This window comes from Tiliqua scincoides, chromosome 3, assembly GCF_035046505.1.
Source record: "Tiliqua scincoides isolate rTilSci1 chromosome 3, rTilSci1.hap2, whole genome shotgun sequence".
In the NCBI taxonomy this organism is placed as follows: Eukaryota; Metazoa; Chordata; class Lepidosauria; order Squamata; family Scincidae; genus Tiliqua; species Tiliqua scincoides.
In genome coordinates this window covers 155457387-155476048 of record NC_089823.1, presented here as the reverse complement: position 1 = coordinate 155476048, position 18662 = coordinate 155457387, and the positions used below count along the sequence as shown (strand labels likewise).

The following is an 18662-nucleotide window of genomic DNA, read 5'->3' as shown; positions in this document are numbered from 1 at the left end:
AACTGTTAAGGATGCTACTGCTGACAATGATATGTTTTTAATGCAGTCAGTTACTCCATGATCCATGTTGTGTTTCCTTTCAGAAAACCTCTACCTGTCTAAACTTTTTAGACTACAGGGAGAATGTCTTTATTAGATACATGTTTTTTGACTATACTTTTAAAGTTATAGGAACATTTTTTTTTAAAAAGTAGCTTGTTTTCTACCTCTATATCTAAACTTAAGTAAAGATATACTGAACATTTAAGGTAGTGGTTCCCAAACTTACCTGAGTCATGATGGCCCTACAGCCTCTTCTTCCCACTACCACCATCTTAGATGGTGATCCATTTTGGTTGGTGATCATGAGATCCCAGATGGTGGTGGTGTCCAAATCTCGCAATGTTTTGTGAGATCCAAGATGGCAGCACCCCAGTCTTGTGAGATTTGGGTGCTGCCATCTGGGATCTGAGATGGTGGTACCTGGGGAAACTGGTAGGAGGGATGACCAGGGATATCCTGCAGCTCCCCTGTGAGGGTGTCACAATACCTAAGGCGTTGCAACACACTTTTGGAGCCTCTGATTTAAGGAATGAAAGTGAATGTTAACGACTGCTGCATTGGCATGGTGCAGGGGGCAAAAAGTACCTTGATTGAAAACTTATTTCAAAGGGTGAGAACTTCAGAAATATTGTCATACCTTCTAAATTTAACTTTAAATATTTGTCTGAAAATGTTTGATATTAGTAGTAGTGAAGTAGTAATAGTACTTTACTGCATTCAGCAAACATGACTTTTTGAAGTGATGTAGAGCCTTTTTGAAGTGATGTAGAATACTAGCTTCCATATGAGTCTGAGCTGAAATAAGTAGTGTAGACAAACGGACTTCCTGGGAAAGGAAATAGGAAGTGTCTCTAATTCTTGCTACATGGTGCATATCTTCCCTCCAACTCCTCATGCTACTCTAGTTAACAGGTGTAAGATTGATGTGGGGGAAATGCTGACTTGCTTGGCTGTCAAGGCCTAGCTTGACTATCAAGATGGCCAGGAAGAGAGTGGATCAGGACTGGGGAGGGGGTGGTTTTGACAGCAGCAGTGCACGCTTGAAATGTAATCTCTTTCCCAACCTCGATCCAGCTTCCCAGATCCACACAGATTTGCAGTCCCAAGTAAACCTGGCAGACCAGCAGCAGCTAGGTCAGCTTATCCCAGGACAATGGAAGAAATGTTCCCTTGCCCCAAGTTGGTCTCTGGAGACCCCCCCCCCTTTGGGACACTATGTTGGTACCACTACGTTGCCACATGGGGTGTTGTGGTGAATTGGGCTGTAACTCAGGTTAACAGGATAGGTTACACAGGCCTGCAAAATTAATGGTCAGAAAAACTTTTTGAAAGTTTATGGTGGTTTTATATGAATCTGGGGTGCTGATTCCAAAAGTGGCATCAATTTTGCCCTATCACATGTAGTTTTAGAGATGTGGCATGGCCTTGTTAGTGAATGGTTCAAGCAGCTTCCTTGTGAAGAAGCCATAGGATAGGCTTCCTCACAAAGAAGCTGCTTGGACTATTCACTAATGAAGCTATGCCATATCTCCAAAACAACATGTGATGGGATAAAATTGATGCCATTTTTGGAATCCAAATATACCCCAGAATGGGTTTAACTTTTAAGACAGCAAAATGTGTGTTGACCTGTGTTATTGTTGTGGCCTGACCAGAGTACAGTTGCTTACATATTAAGCATGGAGTATGCATGACTTGTCAATCATGAAACTACCTTTGCTTGCTATATTCTTGGCTTCCTTATCGGAATGTCATGGATAAAGCTTCGTGTGATTATAGATGCTTTTTCTTAGATTTCTTATAATGAAAGAGACAATCTTCCATCTCCTTATGTTTCTTATAGTAACAGTTCTAAGTCTATGAGGTTATTTTCCTCTAAGACTCACTAACAGCCTAATTTTGGTCAAATATTCAGTTATACTTCATACTCTTGAGATTCTGTAACTCATGTGTTGTCATACTTCACTACTCCTGATTAGAGGTTCAGCCTTAAGGGAAGGCTATAAATATAGGAGAGTGGTAGGAAAGGCTTGCTTTTGAAACCACTAGATTTGGAACCATTTCTGCAAGGGGTCTGTGGCTGTTGATGGGGTTTGAGAATAATGTGGTTGGCTAAATTTACAGATTTCTAAGTTTTGATTATTTGTGGATTTGTAAGGTACACAAACTGGTGATTAGTGTTGCTGTAGCTGCCAGTCAGAAGGCAGGAATGGATATTTTCAACAGATAAAAGGTTTCCACCACCTGTTGATGGTCCTGAATACAGGCTGCATGGAAATATAAAACTGACAGCTGCAGCTCCTATGCTGGAAAAAAACTGCTTTTTCTGATGAATTCTAATTTGTCATGGAAGAGATGGCAACCGTAGGAGAGAAAGGGACTCTTGAAATAGAGTGCTTGCAGGAAGTAGCAACTAGAATAGAAAATGCAAGTTGGAGTAGAAAGAGTTGGGTGGAGCATACATGTCAGAAAATGGCCCCTTTCTGAAAGGAAGAAGAGTTGGTTCATAAAGAGAACCAAACTCCTTTGAGGTTCTCCAGCCATAATTACATTTGTTTTCCCTTTTTAAATGACTGCTTGTTCAGACCACTGCTTTTTAACTAGGGAGTAGCCCATGTACATCTCTGGTTTAAAAAGTCCACCCTGTCATTCCAGTCACTAGTAGAAAAGGAAATTCGGTCATGGAAGTGAATCGTAAGCTTGTAAAAGTGACCACAACTTACCATTTATAAATAATCATTCTGGCAACTGCACAGTAAAATAATTTTAGGATTATTGGCAGTGTGTTATTCAGAGCTCATACCAAGGGAAGCAAAAAGACTGGGCAAACTTTGATTTCATTTGAAAATATTAATAACCCTTTTCAGACATTCTGTAAGTAAGAAGAATCTCCCAGTTTACAGAACAGTGTGAGTTCTCATCACTGTCAGTGTGCTTCGAGCACTGCCCCTTGTTCTCCCTATGGAGAGCAGTTGTCTGCAGTGACAAACTCTCTTCATGGAAAGAGCATGGCAAAAGTGAGGTTTGCTAGATGCATTCACAACTTTCTGTAAGTTTTGGAATGGATGAGAGTAAACAAACTGAAATTGAATCCAGATTAAGATAGAAGTACTGTGGGTACAAAGTGCTAATGATCCAGGCACAAGAATTCAGCCTGTTTTGGATGAAGCCTATGCATGCCTACTCAAAAGTATGTCCCATTGAGTTCACTGGGGCATACTTCCAGGTAAATATGTTTTTGATTGCAGCTTGCGAATGGATCTGGATCCTGGATCGTCTCTGGAAGCCTGGAAAACAGGCTTCCAAAAAAACACTAGGAGTGCTTTTTATAAGTTTTTACTTGCTAGCAGTTGCAGCCTTATCTGGAAATTCAGGTCTACCCACTGTCATCCTTGCACTAACTACAGATTAGACTACTGTAATGTGCTGTACTTTGGTCTGCCTTTGAAAATGGTTTGGGAGCTTCAGCTGTTCCAAAATGCTGCTTGGGGGGGGGGGGGGAATGATCGAAAGAAGCACTTAGCACCTAATTTGCACCATCTGTGCTGGTTACCAATTTGCTTCTTAGCCCAACTCAGAGTGCTGATCTCCTCTGATAATACATTAAAAAAGCACCCAGGTTATCTGAAGGATTGCACTCTTCCCCGTCAAACTGCCCATCCTCTCAAATTTGTGTTGGAGGCTCTGCTCTCTGACCTGCCGTTAACAGGGATTTGGTTGGCAGGCACAGGAGACAGGGCTTTGTCTGTGATGACACTGCAGCTGAGGAACTCTCTTCCCATTCAGGCCTCACCAGTTTTTAGGAAGAAGCTACAAATGTCTATTTGGCAAGGCCTTCCTGAAACTGTTTATGTTTAGGCCAAGCATTTGCCCACATTTTTAAAAAAATAAAGACTTATTAGTCTAGAAATGTAAGTTTTATACTGCACTTCAAGGATAACACCTCATTTCATGTTTAGTGCCTGGCTATCTGGATATGAAAACCCTGTAGTGGCACGTATTAATGCAAGAATACAGGATTTAACAGGACTTGATGTTTCCACAGCAGAGGAGCTACAGGTGAGCTGATGAACACAAATGTAATCAAGTGAACAGCCATGCAACTTTGTCTACTCTGATAATACATTAAAAAGCACCCAGTTGCCCAAATTCTGAGACTTGCCATCATGAGATTTTGTCAGTTTTAAGTATCTAGGAACCATTGACACATGACCTGAATTTCATATTGATTTGAAGTTCTGAATGAGCTCGGTGTTTGTCACTTTAAGAAAGTAGAAGATTGCAGTGATGCCAATTTAAAGTTTTTCCTTTTTGTTAGTGAGTCATAATGTGGCAATCTGCATCTAAAGAAGGCCAGGACAAACCAGTGGCCTACTGTTCACTACTAATAGTGTAACTGGGCCTCTACACAGTTAAAAGGAAAAGCCACATTGGGAAAGGGGACTTTAGAGGAAAGAAGTGGCAGACTCTGTGTGCATTACCGCATGCATATGTATGCATTCAAGTTTATAATTAACCCTACTGGAGTAGAGAAATGGGCAAGACAAGGGTGAAGTACATGTGCAAACCTCCCACTTCTTTGCTCTAAATTTAGCCTCTTGTGAAGTTGTGTGTGTATTAATTTAGAAAAATAATGTTTGTGTGTATTTAAGCATGTAGTAAAAAATAAAGGGGAAACCCCAACTTGAGGGTGATTGGAGTTGAGGAAATGAAGTTGATATATGATATGGAATAGGTTTGGGGGCCTCAGTATCTTACATTCCATAGCTAAACTCAGACTTCTGGTACTATTGAAAAGAGCATGTTTTAGTCTTTGTAACTAATTATATGTCATTCTAGGGAGAGCCCTGTGTCTAAAGGTTTAAACTATGCCACTATCAACATATCTTTACTATTGATGCTAAACAAGTACTTGCTTTCTCATCCTGGATGGTTTATTGGATGTTTGTGCTTCTTCTACCATAGGTAGCCAACTATGGCGTAGGAGGCCAGTACGAGCCTCATTTTGATTTTGGAAGGGTAAGTTTCTGCCCTGCCTTTGTGCATCATATGTACTGTGTTTCTTTTTTCCAGGTAGCAAATTATGGAGTGGGAGGACAATATGAGCCCCACTATGACTTTGCTCGGGCAAGTAAAGAGATGAGTGAGGAAAAATCTTACGAAGCCTGGGTTTTTGGGCCTGTGGCATAAATGTTTAATTTAGTGTTTGTGTTAAATTCAGACTGTCAAGTCTTCTAATCCATATGAATGGATAAAGTCTTTTAAACCACCATTTGAACAGGGAAATATAGAGTATACTATAGAGAATAACAAGTGGTATCATAAAAATGTTTAACTGAGATTGCTATCAAGTATGAGAAAGAACTTAAAATGCCACTTTTAAGAAACAGGAGAGTGAGTTACAGAAGAATGTAACAGCACATTTGAGGTGTGCTGAAACACTTGAGTGATACTATCAGTGATATACATGCACCAGAAGATGGGCATTTTTTTGTCCCCAAATGGTTAGGTAGTCTTAGATATTAATGATTGCTGAAACTACAAAAGATTATATAGTCTGTTTTAAGTTCTTGCAGAGATCAGAAGAAATAATTGATCTTGAAGCGCTATGATATTTGCATCTCGCAGTGCCTGCTTTATTTCTCAGTGTTGCAATTTATTTCAGATTTATGAATGAGCTATCTGAATTTTTTTTAACTCCATTTTTGTGCAGGATTTTGTAGAATAAGGCTGCTGAACTCAGGTGGTGGTTTACAAGGCACTATGTGCAAAATAACACCTTCAACTAACATGATTCTGTAAACAAAGCCTGCTATATGTTAACTTAAAACTCCTAACTTAAAATTAACTTAAACATAACATCTTTTTTGTCTCCTTAAGGAATGAAAAATCTGGGTGAACTCAAAGATTCTCCAAATTCTTATGATCTTTTATCCAAATTTAATTGCATGAATTTAATTTGTTTTAATTGTGTTTTAATTTGTTTTAAATGTGCTAAAATAGTATCCAATATTATAAGTGAGAGGATTGAATACTTCTTAGGCATGAATATGTGAAAGCAATTAGGGTTGACCAGTATGGAACAGTTTGTGTTGTAATTCTAGGGATATTTTGTTTGCCTTGGCAAATATAGTTGTAGCTGTCAAGTGTATTTTAAACGTTGGTTGTCTGGGTTGCAGCTGGTAGTCAGAGTACCATTGTTTGTTACCAGGTTTGCTTTTAAGTAATTTCATTTACGTAATTATATATGGTCAAATGTATATTGAATATACGTTTGAGAGGGTGTTTCAGCCAAGGGAACTTTGCTCTGGGAGTTTGCTCTGCCTACAAACAGTGGCGTTCCTGTGAAGGGGTCAAGGGGGCAAATGCCCAGTGGTGCCACACTGCAGCAGCGGCACCCCCTTCTCCCCCATCCCTCCAAAGGCCTTCTAAAGCTTCCGGGGGAGTGTCCTTTAAACCCCACTTCTGGTTTTCATCTGAAAACCAGAAGGGGAGGGGGAGGGGCCAGCCAGCACTGAGCAGACGTGCCTTTCTCGGGCTCTTGAAAGGCACTCTGTTTTTTCCCAAAAACTGCGGATCTGAGGAGATCCGAGGATTGTTTGTCAGGAGAGACAAACTCCTCCATGTGATGGCATGATTCCTGAGGAGATAAAGCCCAGCCAGGGGGCTTTCCCGGAGAGTCCACCGTCTTGGCAGCAATGGTGAAGAATTCATTTTGAATCAAGCTGAAGGCCCCTGCAGGGAAAGACGTTGAAATACTTAAGTAAGTGTTATTCCGTTTGTGTATGGCTGTCGTGGACTGAGTAATTTGATTGTCTGATTTGTTTTCTTGCCGTGAGAAGAAGAGGAGGGGGGAGATTCCCCCCCCCAGCTGCTTATCGGTGTGAGGAGAAATTGTAGAAGAGATTTACCAAGCTTGTTATGGTTATCTGAAAATATAATTACAACTTTATAATTTTGAATTTCGGTGGATTATAAATTAACTGTCCTTGGATAAAGTTTGTGCATTGGAGCATTTATTGCCTTGGTTTGCTACTACCATTTGGGAGTGCGGCTGGATGTTTTGACATTCTTGCGGATTGAGGAATGCAGTTGCCAAGGATACAAGTATAAACACAGTAGATAAGAAACAAAAATAAAACAAGAACAGTGTACCAGTGGCATCTAGTGGATTTAAAAGGGCAGGAGGTCTGGTCTAGAGGGTAGAGCCTCCGTTAGCCCAAAGATAACATCAGAAGGTCGCCATTTCGAGGACGCTGGCAGCTCCCTGAATGGCTGAGAATGGCGAGACCTTGAAGCAGCTGACAAGCCCAGCTGAGTGATTCCACCTGCTCTTGGTGTGAGCAAGAAGCATCTTGGCTGCCCTCCATGTGAGAGATGGAGCTGCTTGTCAGCCTGCATGGGCGAACTGGAGGCCAGAAGTGAGACCAAACCAGGAAGATCCATTCTAAAATGTTGTTGGTTCTTGAAAGAGAGAACCTCTATGTTTGTAAAAATCCCATTGAGGGATTTAGAAATGCCTGCCTGTGTAAACCGCCTTGAATTAAAGTCAGAGGAGTAATCCCATGACCAGAAAGGCGGTATATAAATACCTAGTTGTTGTTGTTGTTGTTGTTAAAAAGACATTGCAAGAACTGTATTTGTGTTTATAAGTGGAGCAAGGAAGATAATACACTGAGGACCTCTAGTGGTCTTAAAGAACATTAACAAAGAGTCAAAGCCACTGACTCTCAGCCTCAGCTCCCTGGCTCTGTATGGGAATTCTTACTTGCCTTACAGGGTCATTGTAATCAAATTAACTTAATACAGGTAGCTCTTGATTCATGTAGTCTTAATTTGCACATTTTTGAAATAACATGATTTACAAATTAATGCTTGAAGTGAATTTGCAAGGACTCATTTTTGAAATAACAGGGTCAATTAGTTGCTAACTAGCAACTCCATTAGATGCTGGCAGCTTTTTTTGTGGCATAGAGTCTTCTCCAAAGCCAGAAGATGATAAGAGAAACAGGCATTCACAAAGTTTCTGATGTGGCTGTGGCTGCTTACTGCTTTGTCAGTTTCTTTGCCAGCATCTTTGTTTTCCAGCATTACTTTATGAGCCACTGACATCGGTAGACATTCCCACTCCTAGTAACCTCCCTTCTCAGCCCTAAGCTTCTCAACCCTAACCCCTGCACCATCTTGGGCAAATAGGAGTCATGGATCACCAGGGTGACTGTTAAATGATTTTTCCCCTAACCCATACCAATCCTATGTTTCCTCTGGGAAAGCAGGTTTTCATTTACACATTTTTATTATACACACAACTTTCCAGGAATATAATCTCTACATAAATTGAGAGCTGCCTTTAACAGTGTGACGTTTCTCCATAAGAAGGAAGGTCTTGGCTCTAAGACAACTGAAGCATGCTTTAAAAATTGTAGAATTCACTGAAATTTCTGATCATTTGAATGAATAAGAGAAAATAGTTGACATTTCAGATTTCTACTAATTTTCCTTTTCCTACCGCTTTTTCTACCACTAAAGCCATGGGCCACTGGTGTTTTCACTTATGCAGTCATGCCTTGTATTTTTTTTATTCCACACAGAAAGATGAGCCAGATGCCTTTAAAGAACTGGGTACAGGCAACAGGATCGCTACATGGCTATTTTATGTAAGTAAGACAGATTGATGCTAAAACCATGGTACAGGTGGTGCCTCCTTATCTGCAAGGGTCCCATTCCCAGACCCTACACAGACACAGAATTCTATATGAAATCAAATCATGCTGAATTTGGCTCCACTAAGCTCCAGTCGTGTCCGGAGCTGTTCTGAGGCCTGTGGAGGATGCAACCTTTACAGGCCTCAGAATGGCCTCTGGAGGTCCTAGGGCACTTCCAGTTTTAGGACCTTCAGAGGCCCCCTAAAGCCTCATTCTGAGGCCCCAAAAGCATCGGAAGGCCACTTCCTGTTTTCAGCAAAACCAGATGTGGCCTTCAGTTAATTAAGGGGCCTTAGAAAGGCCTCCAGAGACAACCGGAGCACAGCTCCAGTTACCTCTGGAGGCTTCAGGTTGGTCCAAATCATCTGAGAATCCAAAATCCATGGATAAGTAGGCTCAATCTGTATTGCCAAAATCTGAAATTCAAAGTCCATGAGCATATTTTGTGAAGTGAAACCTCATTATGGATATGATATGTATAATATCCAGGTAGGTATACATTGTTTAAAGAGCTGGGCAGCCAAATCCAATGGGCTACCTTCTGACAGCAGGACAGAGTTCCACTGTTCTAAATTACTTTGTACCCCCATGCAAAGCTTGCCACCAGCAGACCATTCTGAGCCTCTACTGCAAAGCAGTGACAACATCAGAGGAGTGCTGCCATGTCCACTGCACCAAGCCAGTGGGCTTTTCCTAACCCACAAGGTGCTCCCCTTTTGTATGACTGGCCAGAATCACTCATGGCAGAGGCAACAGAAGAAGGGGAGGCAGGTCTAGAATCCACAACAGCTACATAACAGAGCTGCTTTCCAACCACCCATTCATGGCAGGAGACAGGCAATGAGCATCTCATCCAGCATTTAACACCTTGTGTCACTGCAAGCAGGTACACCTTGCTGGGAGACCACAGCACATGAACATGAGAGGGAGCACTGCATGAGTCAATGACTGGACTGGCATGTGGCTCAGAGCACCTACCTCAGCTCCCCATCTGCTAGCCACATTCACACACACCAGTTTATTGTTTACACCTTCTCTTTTGCAGATGAGTGATGTGGCAGCAGGGGGAGCAACTGTGTTTCCTGAAGTAGGAGCCAGTGTTTGGCCTAGAAAGGTAAGCAGAATTTATGTATACAAGTTGAATGCCTTTGTACTATAAATATGTATAATTTTTTTTCCATTTAAAAACCAAGCATGATTTGTTTAATCATGTACTGAAGCTAATGTTATACAGCAGTTTTTCAGTGAACAGACTAGGGCTCGAATATCTGAAGACAAAGTGTGCTTGATGATGATTGAGGTGGAAATACAGGTGGCTGTGAACAAGGTTTCTGATACAGATTCTGGCACAGGTTCCCGAGACTGATGAAAGTTGCCTTATTTTTCTTCAAAGAATAGCAAATGTCTTTCCCTCAGAGCTCTCTTGATCATTCTGAAAACCTATAAATAGTTTTTGTATAATAATTTGGCAAAAAAGAGTGTTTGTGAATAGCACTGGTCTTTGGCCCTTCCCTTGGGTTCTGATCTTTATACCTATGTCTTTTTATATCTCTATTTGTTTTAACAATGAGTCCTGAATCACTTTTGCTTTTGCCATTTAGTATTGCAGAAATGAAAATTAATTTTTCTCCAAAGTGTGAAATGAAGTGTGAAAATTAGGAAATGTATTTAAAATTATCGATACAAAATTAGCACCTTATGATTGTCAGAACCATGGTTTTTGTAGTGCAGAATGCAGTAATACTACACAAATGTTTAGTTGATTAGAGTTGAACTTAAAAAAAAATTAAACATGGAATTTAGTTCTCTTTAGAATGTTTGAAAACCCCATGTTGCTTTTTGTAACAAAAATTTCACAGGGTATACTTAATGCTATTTAATCTCTTAACGAGATTGCATAGTATCATTGTTAGTATTAGTAGGAAGGGCTAACCAGATGGTGGTAAACATACTGACATGAAAGATTAGAGGGGATAAAGCTTAATATACGGATCCTTCAGCACTAACGTGGAAGTAGGCAGTGCAACAGGGATTCTTTTCAGAATTCCCATTATAGTTCTGTGCCTTATGTGATGCAGGTAGTACAGCATGCTAGCCCTACTGTTTCCCCCACCTAAATTGCAGATTTGCAAGTGATCATTTTGGACCAAATGCAAGATAGTGAATAGGTTTGAGGGAACAAAAGCTTTGAAAGACATATAATTCAGTGTCAAAATTGGAGTGACAGAGAGCACTAGGAGCTCCCAGAAGTCTGTTTCTATTTCATTGCAATAAGCCAGGAGCTCAAGAAGTGATGAAGTGAACACAGCATGAACACTTAGAAACTGTATGATGTATTAGCCACTTGTTTTTGGCTGTCATCAGTAGAGCATCAGCTTTTAGCTTGCTTTAGCCCTGCATTTTTCAGAAAATGATGTTGAGAGAGTAAATGAGTTTGTGTTTCACCAGGGAACAGCAGTATTTTGGTACAACCTCTTTCCAAGTGGTGAAGGAGACTACAGCACAAGGCATGCTGCCTGTCCAGTACTAGTTGGAAACAAATGGGGTATGTATTAAGCTTGATATATGGACAAAGCTGACACATATTATATTTATATAATACATTCAAAAGACAGGCCCAAAACAGAAATATCCAGTAGAGTATGAATCTGAGGATAATGATGAAACAGAAAGATGAAATCCTCATTTGAAGGGAGCAACCCCTATTTGCCAATTACTACAACAGTCATTGTGGGCAGATGGGTTGGGCAGGTGGCAGTTTAACATGGGCGTGCCTGGAAGTGGTAAGTATTGGTAGATGTGAAATATCTCCTTGTCCATCAATAAAAATTAAGCAATTGTCATGTCAATGCAGACTTATACAAGTAACTGTTCCTGCTCCTACATAATCTTTTACCCAAAAAATTTTCTTATTAGTATTTATTAAATTTAAACAGATGTGACCATATACAAATGTGGTGGTTTTTTTTCTTTTTTTCAGTATCCAATAAGTGGATCCATGAACGTGGGCAAGAGTTTCGAAGACCGTGTTCTTTATCGGAGTTAGACTGATACAGACTTTCCTTTTCTCCTTCCATTTTGTAAAATTGCATTTCCCTTTCACATTGACTTTATTTGATCTGACAGTTTCCACTAACACTCCCCTACAGATTTTCAGCCCAGTCCTAACCAGCAGTGATGCAACAGGGTCAGTATGTCGGTACTGATTCTTATGTGCAAATTGAGCAGGCTGGAGGTCTCCTAGAGATAAGGGAAGTTTGGTCCCCTTGCTCCAGGGAAAGCCCCAACCATGGCAATAGGTCTACTTGGACCTCTGCCTGCTAATTCACTGGTACAAGTCTGAGTGGAGCCATGTCAGCAGATCTGGCCCAGGATGGGGGATAGAATACGGCATATGCCAGCACCACCAATCCCACCCCTTCCCCATACCCTTCCCATCCGCATCCCCTCCCCAGTCCCTGTGCTGCTCCGCATCCCTTACCTACTCTGGCACGTGCTCCACCTGGATATTCCCGCCATGGCCTCTGTCTTCTGTGCTGTCGTGAAGTGCTTTATGGCACATTTGCAACAGCCCATGACAGTGCAGCCGTCATTTGTCTCCAGTGCCATCTAGTGTTTGTGGATAAATACTGTCTTTTTTTTTTTTTTTAGGTTTTGCTAATATACCCCTCTAAATTTTTATAGAGAGAATATATTTGATTTTTAATGTCTGTGAATTGTCATGGTCAAAAATAACTTCTAAAGAGAAGAATGAAGATAAACTTCATTCTGCTGGTAGTAGAATGAATATGGACAGTCTGGTCTCAGAGAAGGACTTGGTTTGCTTTGAGAGTCACATCCTGTCCTGCCTTGTTTTTAGAATAACTCACCACTGCTATAAAACTGTGGACAGAGTTGTCAGCTGCATGCCAATTACCTCAGTGGCAATAAGTCTCCACCGAATGCAGAAATTATAGGTTTTGCCCTTGCTGTGTGCTCCTTTAGTAGCAGGCAGATGTCTGACAGTCTGTCATTTCCACTGCCACAGAAGGCACAGCTCATTCTTTTGTTAAAAAAAGATTATTTTAATTATGCCTAAGGGACAAATTAGACTGTTAACCCTGAGAAATGAACCACCAGTTACGGAAATAAAGGTGGCTATAGCAGTATTGCAGAAACTGCAATCCTGATGCCTTCCAGGGATAATTTACCTTTTAAACCACATAATCATTCAACTTCTGTCTTTGTAAAATCATGGCTGCTTTTTTATTTCTTAGTAATAACTCCATACTGTCCTGGGAGCAAGAACACCTTTGGCTTAACCCCAGCGTTGTGCCTTAGACTTGGAGTGTGAATTTTGAAAAAAAAAAAACTTTGTATGATGAAAAAATGTACAAACTTGCTTTCCTAACTGAGATGTTTTGTGACAAAGATGATATATTTATAATACTAAATCTTTTGAAAGTGTGTTATTGTGTTGTGGACCCTGAATGCGTGCTATCTCTGTCACTAGCCTTTAAACCAAACTATACCTAAATTCACACAAGATGTTAATTTGAATTCTCCAGTACATATGTTTTTGAATAGCTTAGTTATTGCTGCATTTTATATTCTATCCACGAGTTGTTCTGCTTTAGGGTTTTGTTTTGCTTTTGGATAGGAAAGTCTACAACAAGAGCTTCCTTCAAGCATGCCTGGTATTTCTTTGATGCTTTCTGCCAAATGCAGGCCAGTCTAAACCTTCCAGACTTGTATCTGAACAGTTTATAGAAATTTGACAAAGATTGAGAAGTCAGTGTACTGTCTGCAATTCTTTAGTCAGTACTGTATTTCAAAAGAGTCTAAAAACTAAAAAGTTTCTTGCTTGATGATATCACTCCTGGCCATGACATCACTTTCAGGTTAATGACATCACTTCTGACAATCTGTCTGGGACCCACCAGAAGTGATGTCATTAACCTGGAAGTGATGTCAGGAGTAATATCATCAAGCAGGAAACTTTTTAATACCCCCATAAAACAAAATCAAATCAATCAAGTAAACTATAAGTTTACAATAAGTATACGTTTAAAAAATTTATTTAAAATAAAGAACCTTCCTAACCCTCCCAAGCAGTTGCTGATCTGTTTAAAAAAATTGCCCAAACATCCCAAAGGCTTCAATTTTATGCACACTTACCCTGGAGTATACCCCATTGATTATCATAGTTAAAAGGATATATAGCCTGTTAAAAGTACAGATCTGTCACATTTCCCCAAACACAGTCACGTCACATAACATGGTAGCATCAAGTCTAATATACATTAAAAATAAAATACACATTGAAATGAATGGGGACCCACCTGAAATTGGCTTGTGACTCACCTAGTAGGTCCCAACCCACAGTTTGATAAACTAGTTGTTTTACTGGTTCTGATTCAGCTGAACTACTTGCAAGACTTGTTTTGGTGCTTAAATTCATGTGAGACTAATATCTTTGGTTTTTTGTTGCCACAGTCAAACTGAGGTTTGTTCTCCCAGATTACCACAAACTGCATTCTTTTATTCAGCAAAGTACATACATGTTGTTGTGCTAAGTTATAAGCTAGAGCAGTTATTCTCACACATTTAGCACCGGGACCCGCTTTTTAGAATGAGAAACTGTCAGGAACCATGGAAAGTGATGTCATGACCTGAAGGGACATCATCAAGCAGGAAAATTTTTTACAATCCTAGGCTACCATCCTACCCACCCTTACCCAGGTGTAAGTCCCATTGACTATCATTGTTAAAAGAATATAGCCTGCTAAAAGTACAGGCATGTAACATTTCCCCAAATGCAGTCACATACCATGGTAGCATCAAGTCTAATATATTAAAAATAAAATATTGAAATGAATAGGGACCCACCTGAAATTGGCTTGCGACCCACAGTTTGAGAAACACTGAGCTAGAGTAATATAAAAAGAAAACTTGCTGCACACACAGCAGGCACAGATTGAACCGATCTGCCCCCCATTTTCATAACTGAAATGACAAAGCATACATATGCCAGAGAATCACAAACTGTTGTAGCTGCCACTCAACATCTTCAGTGTTTTAAGAACTGCATGAGCATTCACACGTTTATTCTTTGGTCCCTTATTAATTTCTTTGTTTTTAAAAAGGAAAACTGTTTTGTGGGAGTGGGGTTAACACCAGTTAGCACTTTCTTCACCCACCTTTTACTTCAAATTTGCACACTGTTTTTGTTCAAAGTGTTGAGCATAGAAAGGAAGGGTGTTTAGACTGCAGTGAGGGCTGATTCCAGAATGGCCTCATCTTCATCCTTACTTATCTATATAGACCATATTTTGGATTCATCATATCCTCTTATTAAGAACATTTTTGCATTTTGTTTTGTATTTTTTCCTCATTTAATTTCCTCATTGTCTCTCTTAATTCTGTGATGTGCTATGTACACTCGTACCATGCCATCCCAAAGACCAACTTTTCTCTTTGAAAGAAGCAGGCAGTTGCTCCAAGGGATTCGCAAGCACTGCAAATGACTGCAGGGGAGGGGCAGTGGATGGCAGCAGCGCCCAGAGGTGTGCCACCTGGGGACACTTGCCCCCACTGACCCCTCCAGATATGCTAGTGATAGGCACCTTGGGATCAATGATCCACCTAGTCCAATGTTGTCTAGTATGACTGGCATCCCCTCTTCAAAGTCTCAGCAGGGGAGTCTTTTCCAGCCTGAAATCCTGGAGGGGACAGGAATTATCTTGGAAAAACCACCTATTGTATACAATCTTCTGAATCTAAACGCTTGACTGCACAGATATAAGAATGATTCTTTTATTTAGGTTTTCTAAACAGTCAGCCATTGCAAAAGCCAGCCTCCTCACTCACAAATTTTATGTACCCTTATTTTGAGGATAAGCCATGTTCAGGTCTGTGTACACCAGCATGACTTAAATAGTTTAAACAGAAGAAATGAATTTCATTTAGACCTATCTGCCAATAGTTTTGTGACAGTGAAGTGCATTTTTAAGGTAAAGCAGTAATGCAATTGAAGCAGAAGCACCTCAGCTTTATTTTGAAATTGGGTTTAGTACCTCTTAATTCCAGGTATAAAATGTATCAGCTTAATTGTCTTGTGGACTGCATTAACCAAGATCACATGCATAATTTGAGAAACAGCATTGCAAGAATGATGGTTATGACAGTGACCTGCCTAGAGGATGCTGCAGACATTCATCTTGGATCAGAGTCTTAAAAAATCTAAATGGATGAAATGTGCCAAGTCCATTAGTCTTATTAGATATTTTAAAGAACAGCTCCCTTATGTTCTTTATTGTGTTTTAAGCTTGTGGTGAATTGCTACGGGCAGCCCAATCCTAACTAAATTCTTATGTTGCAATGCAGTGGCATTGGTGTGGGCTACACTGCACCCCACAGGGGAATTTTGGCTGCTTTAGATCTCCTTAGAACAGTCATTTTCAACCACTGTGCCGTGGCACATTGGTGTGCCCCGGATGATCTGCGAGTGTGCCACGGGAGTTTGAGAAGGGACATTTATTAGTAGGGCAATTGAAAGATGTGAGCTTCCTACCAGCAGTATGGTGTGCCTTGTCAATGGTAAAAAATCTAATGGTGTGCCTGTGCCATGAGATGAAAAAGGTTGAAGATTGCTGCCTTAGAGTAAGGCAACGTTTGTCCTCTTGCCCCGGGTAAGTCCCAGCAGCTGCAGTGGGTTGCATAGGTAACTCAGACCTATGCCCCCCTCCTGGACCAGATCCACACACCCTGTCACCACCCCACTCTGCCCTGCTCCACCCCCTCCCTACCTTCTTTGACCCCTGGGTCCATACTTACCAGCTCTGCCAGCGCTACTAGTCAATAGGATTGGGCCATTAAATTTTTTCAGTAAGTAAAAACTTGCTAAGCACTGCAGCCTGACAGAGTAACATATTTCATCTTGCTTAACAGCCCAACCCTATCCTCCCCCCCCCCCCCCAATGCAGCCACACCAAAATGGCTTGCACTTCATCCTCTTGGCAGGCAGTCCTGCAGATCTCTGGGTAAGCCTCCAAGGCACAGAGGGGCTACTTGAACAAGGGCTTTGAAGGGGATTAGGATTCTGCTGCCACTGCTACTGCTGAACCTACCCCTTCTCAGACCTGATCTTCCCTACTCTCTGCCCTTGTTGCTGCCCCATTCTGTCTCCACTGCTGATCTGCTCCGTGTTTCGCCACCACATACGGGGCTGATCTGACCTCACTGCCTGCATTCCGGAAGTGTGCGGTTCTATGTGCTTTAAGTAGGCCATTTGTGACAGCCATACAGTGTGCTCCATCACCAGAATACTAGTTCTGGCAGTGGTGCCCAACAATAGGATTGGGCCATTAATAGTAGAAATTTAGCCGCAGTTACTCTGTAAATTCCTAACCCCTTGCAAATTGAAATGCAAATCTATTCAAGAGCAGTTCTTATACTCGGCTATTCTCCATGTTAGAAAAATGGTAGTAGGGATATCCCACTACTGCAGTGGCATAGCTAGGGAGAGGTGGGGGGGCAGTCCACCCTAGATACCAGTCTTGGGGGTGTGACACAAGTGACCAAAATTGGTAAAATCACTATTTACTATTTACTCATGAGTAAGCAAACGTGCCTTGGCTCGTGGTCAGGTCAGGCAAAGGAAAATGTGAGGCCACCAGAATAGTCCCCATCTGATCGAACTAGAGCTCAGCAAATTCTCCAGAAGGCAGATCCCCCCCCCCCATAAAAAGAATAAAACAGAGTCTTGAGCTCATAATGTGAATTTTTTCTATTTTAGACTTGTAAAGCTATGTGGGTCCTGATAATGATATGCTTGAAATATAAGGACAAATTTTTTTTGGGGGGGGGGTGGTATTGCAGGCAGGCTACAGAGAAAATTCACTTGGTGGATCAAGCCTGGCTTCCTCATATTTGTTTTTTTAAATTTAATTATTTATAATTATTTATTTTAGTTTGCTTGATGTCACTTTCAACCATGACATCACTTAAAAAAATTATGTTGTATGGGATGACAAAAATTCATGGGTGTCAAATAACCTAGCTACGCCACTGCACTACTGTCCGTCATTTGGCACTCTGTTTCTGAACTCACCTTGTTTAGAAAGTTGGATGCAGTCATATCTCCATTTGAACAGGGGTTTCCCTGTTCTTCCAACACTGCAGGTGGTCTCTGCCAACATTTAGTTCAAACATTATCTTAACAGTCTTGTGAGAAGGACTGACCTCTTTAATGTTTTAATAGCTTATAGTGTGCTGCGGGTGAACAGTAAGGATATTGTTTCAGATCTTGAACAGTGGGTGCTCACTTTACAATGGGTTCACTTTATGATCAAAGCACTTTACAATGAATGCTCCATAGTAAAACTAGGTTCACTATACCATAAGTTATTCATGTCGTGATGGGCTCACAATTGGTAGCATCCCAGCCAATAGCATTGTTTTAAACATTGTGGCTGTGCGTCTGGAGGGAAGAATGTAGCTAATGCGAACACTGATGCAAGTGCGAGCCTTCTAGGTTTCATGTATTGAGAGAAGGATACAGCCTTGTAATCTGTGTTTTATAATTACAACATGTAAACTGATAGCTATGGACCCACAAAGAACAACTTTTAAATCACTTTTTAGAGAGGGAAATTGTTCTGTGGTCAAAATATCAACTTCCATGGTCTTGGAATGAATTGCCAAAAAAAAAGTGTTATTGGGTGCACGTTATAATATTTTTATAATATAATGTTGTCTCCAGGATGGATTACTATTGTAAAACCGGTAAGCTCCACTGTATATACTTAAAGTGAATTTAGGTGGTCACATGCTTATCGGTTTCAAAGCAAAATGGGATAGTTTCTGTATAGTTCAGAAAGAATATAGTACCAAAGTATACACAAAGCATAATGTTTCAAATTAAAAGAGGAAAGG

At 40.7% G+C, this 18662-nt stretch overlaps 1 protein-coding gene across 4 annotated transcripts in view; it reads left to right on the top strand.

The window, feature by feature from the left end:
- Positions 1 to 13193, top strand: part of P4HA1 (prolyl 4-hydroxylase subunit alpha 1) — a 42384-nt gene extending 29191 nt beyond the window's left edge. For 2 of the 4 annotated variants that reach the window (XM_066621029.1, XM_066621028.1), the window contains exons 10-15: positions 4002 to 4101; positions 5116 to 5169; positions 8634 to 8699; positions 9793 to 9861; positions 11196 to 11292; positions 11728 to 13193. In XM_066621029.1, the coding sequence (XP_066477126.1) occupies positions 4002 to 4101; positions 5116 to 5169; positions 8634 to 8699; positions 9793 to 9861; positions 11196 to 11292; positions 11728 to 11798 (457 nt within the window). In that variant the 3' untranslated portion in view covers positions 11799 to 13193. Of the gene's footprint in view, positions 1 to 4001; positions 4102 to 5007; positions 5062 to 5115; positions 5170 to 8633; positions 8700 to 9792; positions 9862 to 11195; positions 11293 to 11727 lie in introns of all 4 variants that reach the window. The other 2 variants (XM_066621027.1, XM_066621026.1) reach the window with 1 other exon arrangement.
- The last annotated feature ends 5469 nt before the right edge of the window (positions 13194 to 18662 follow it).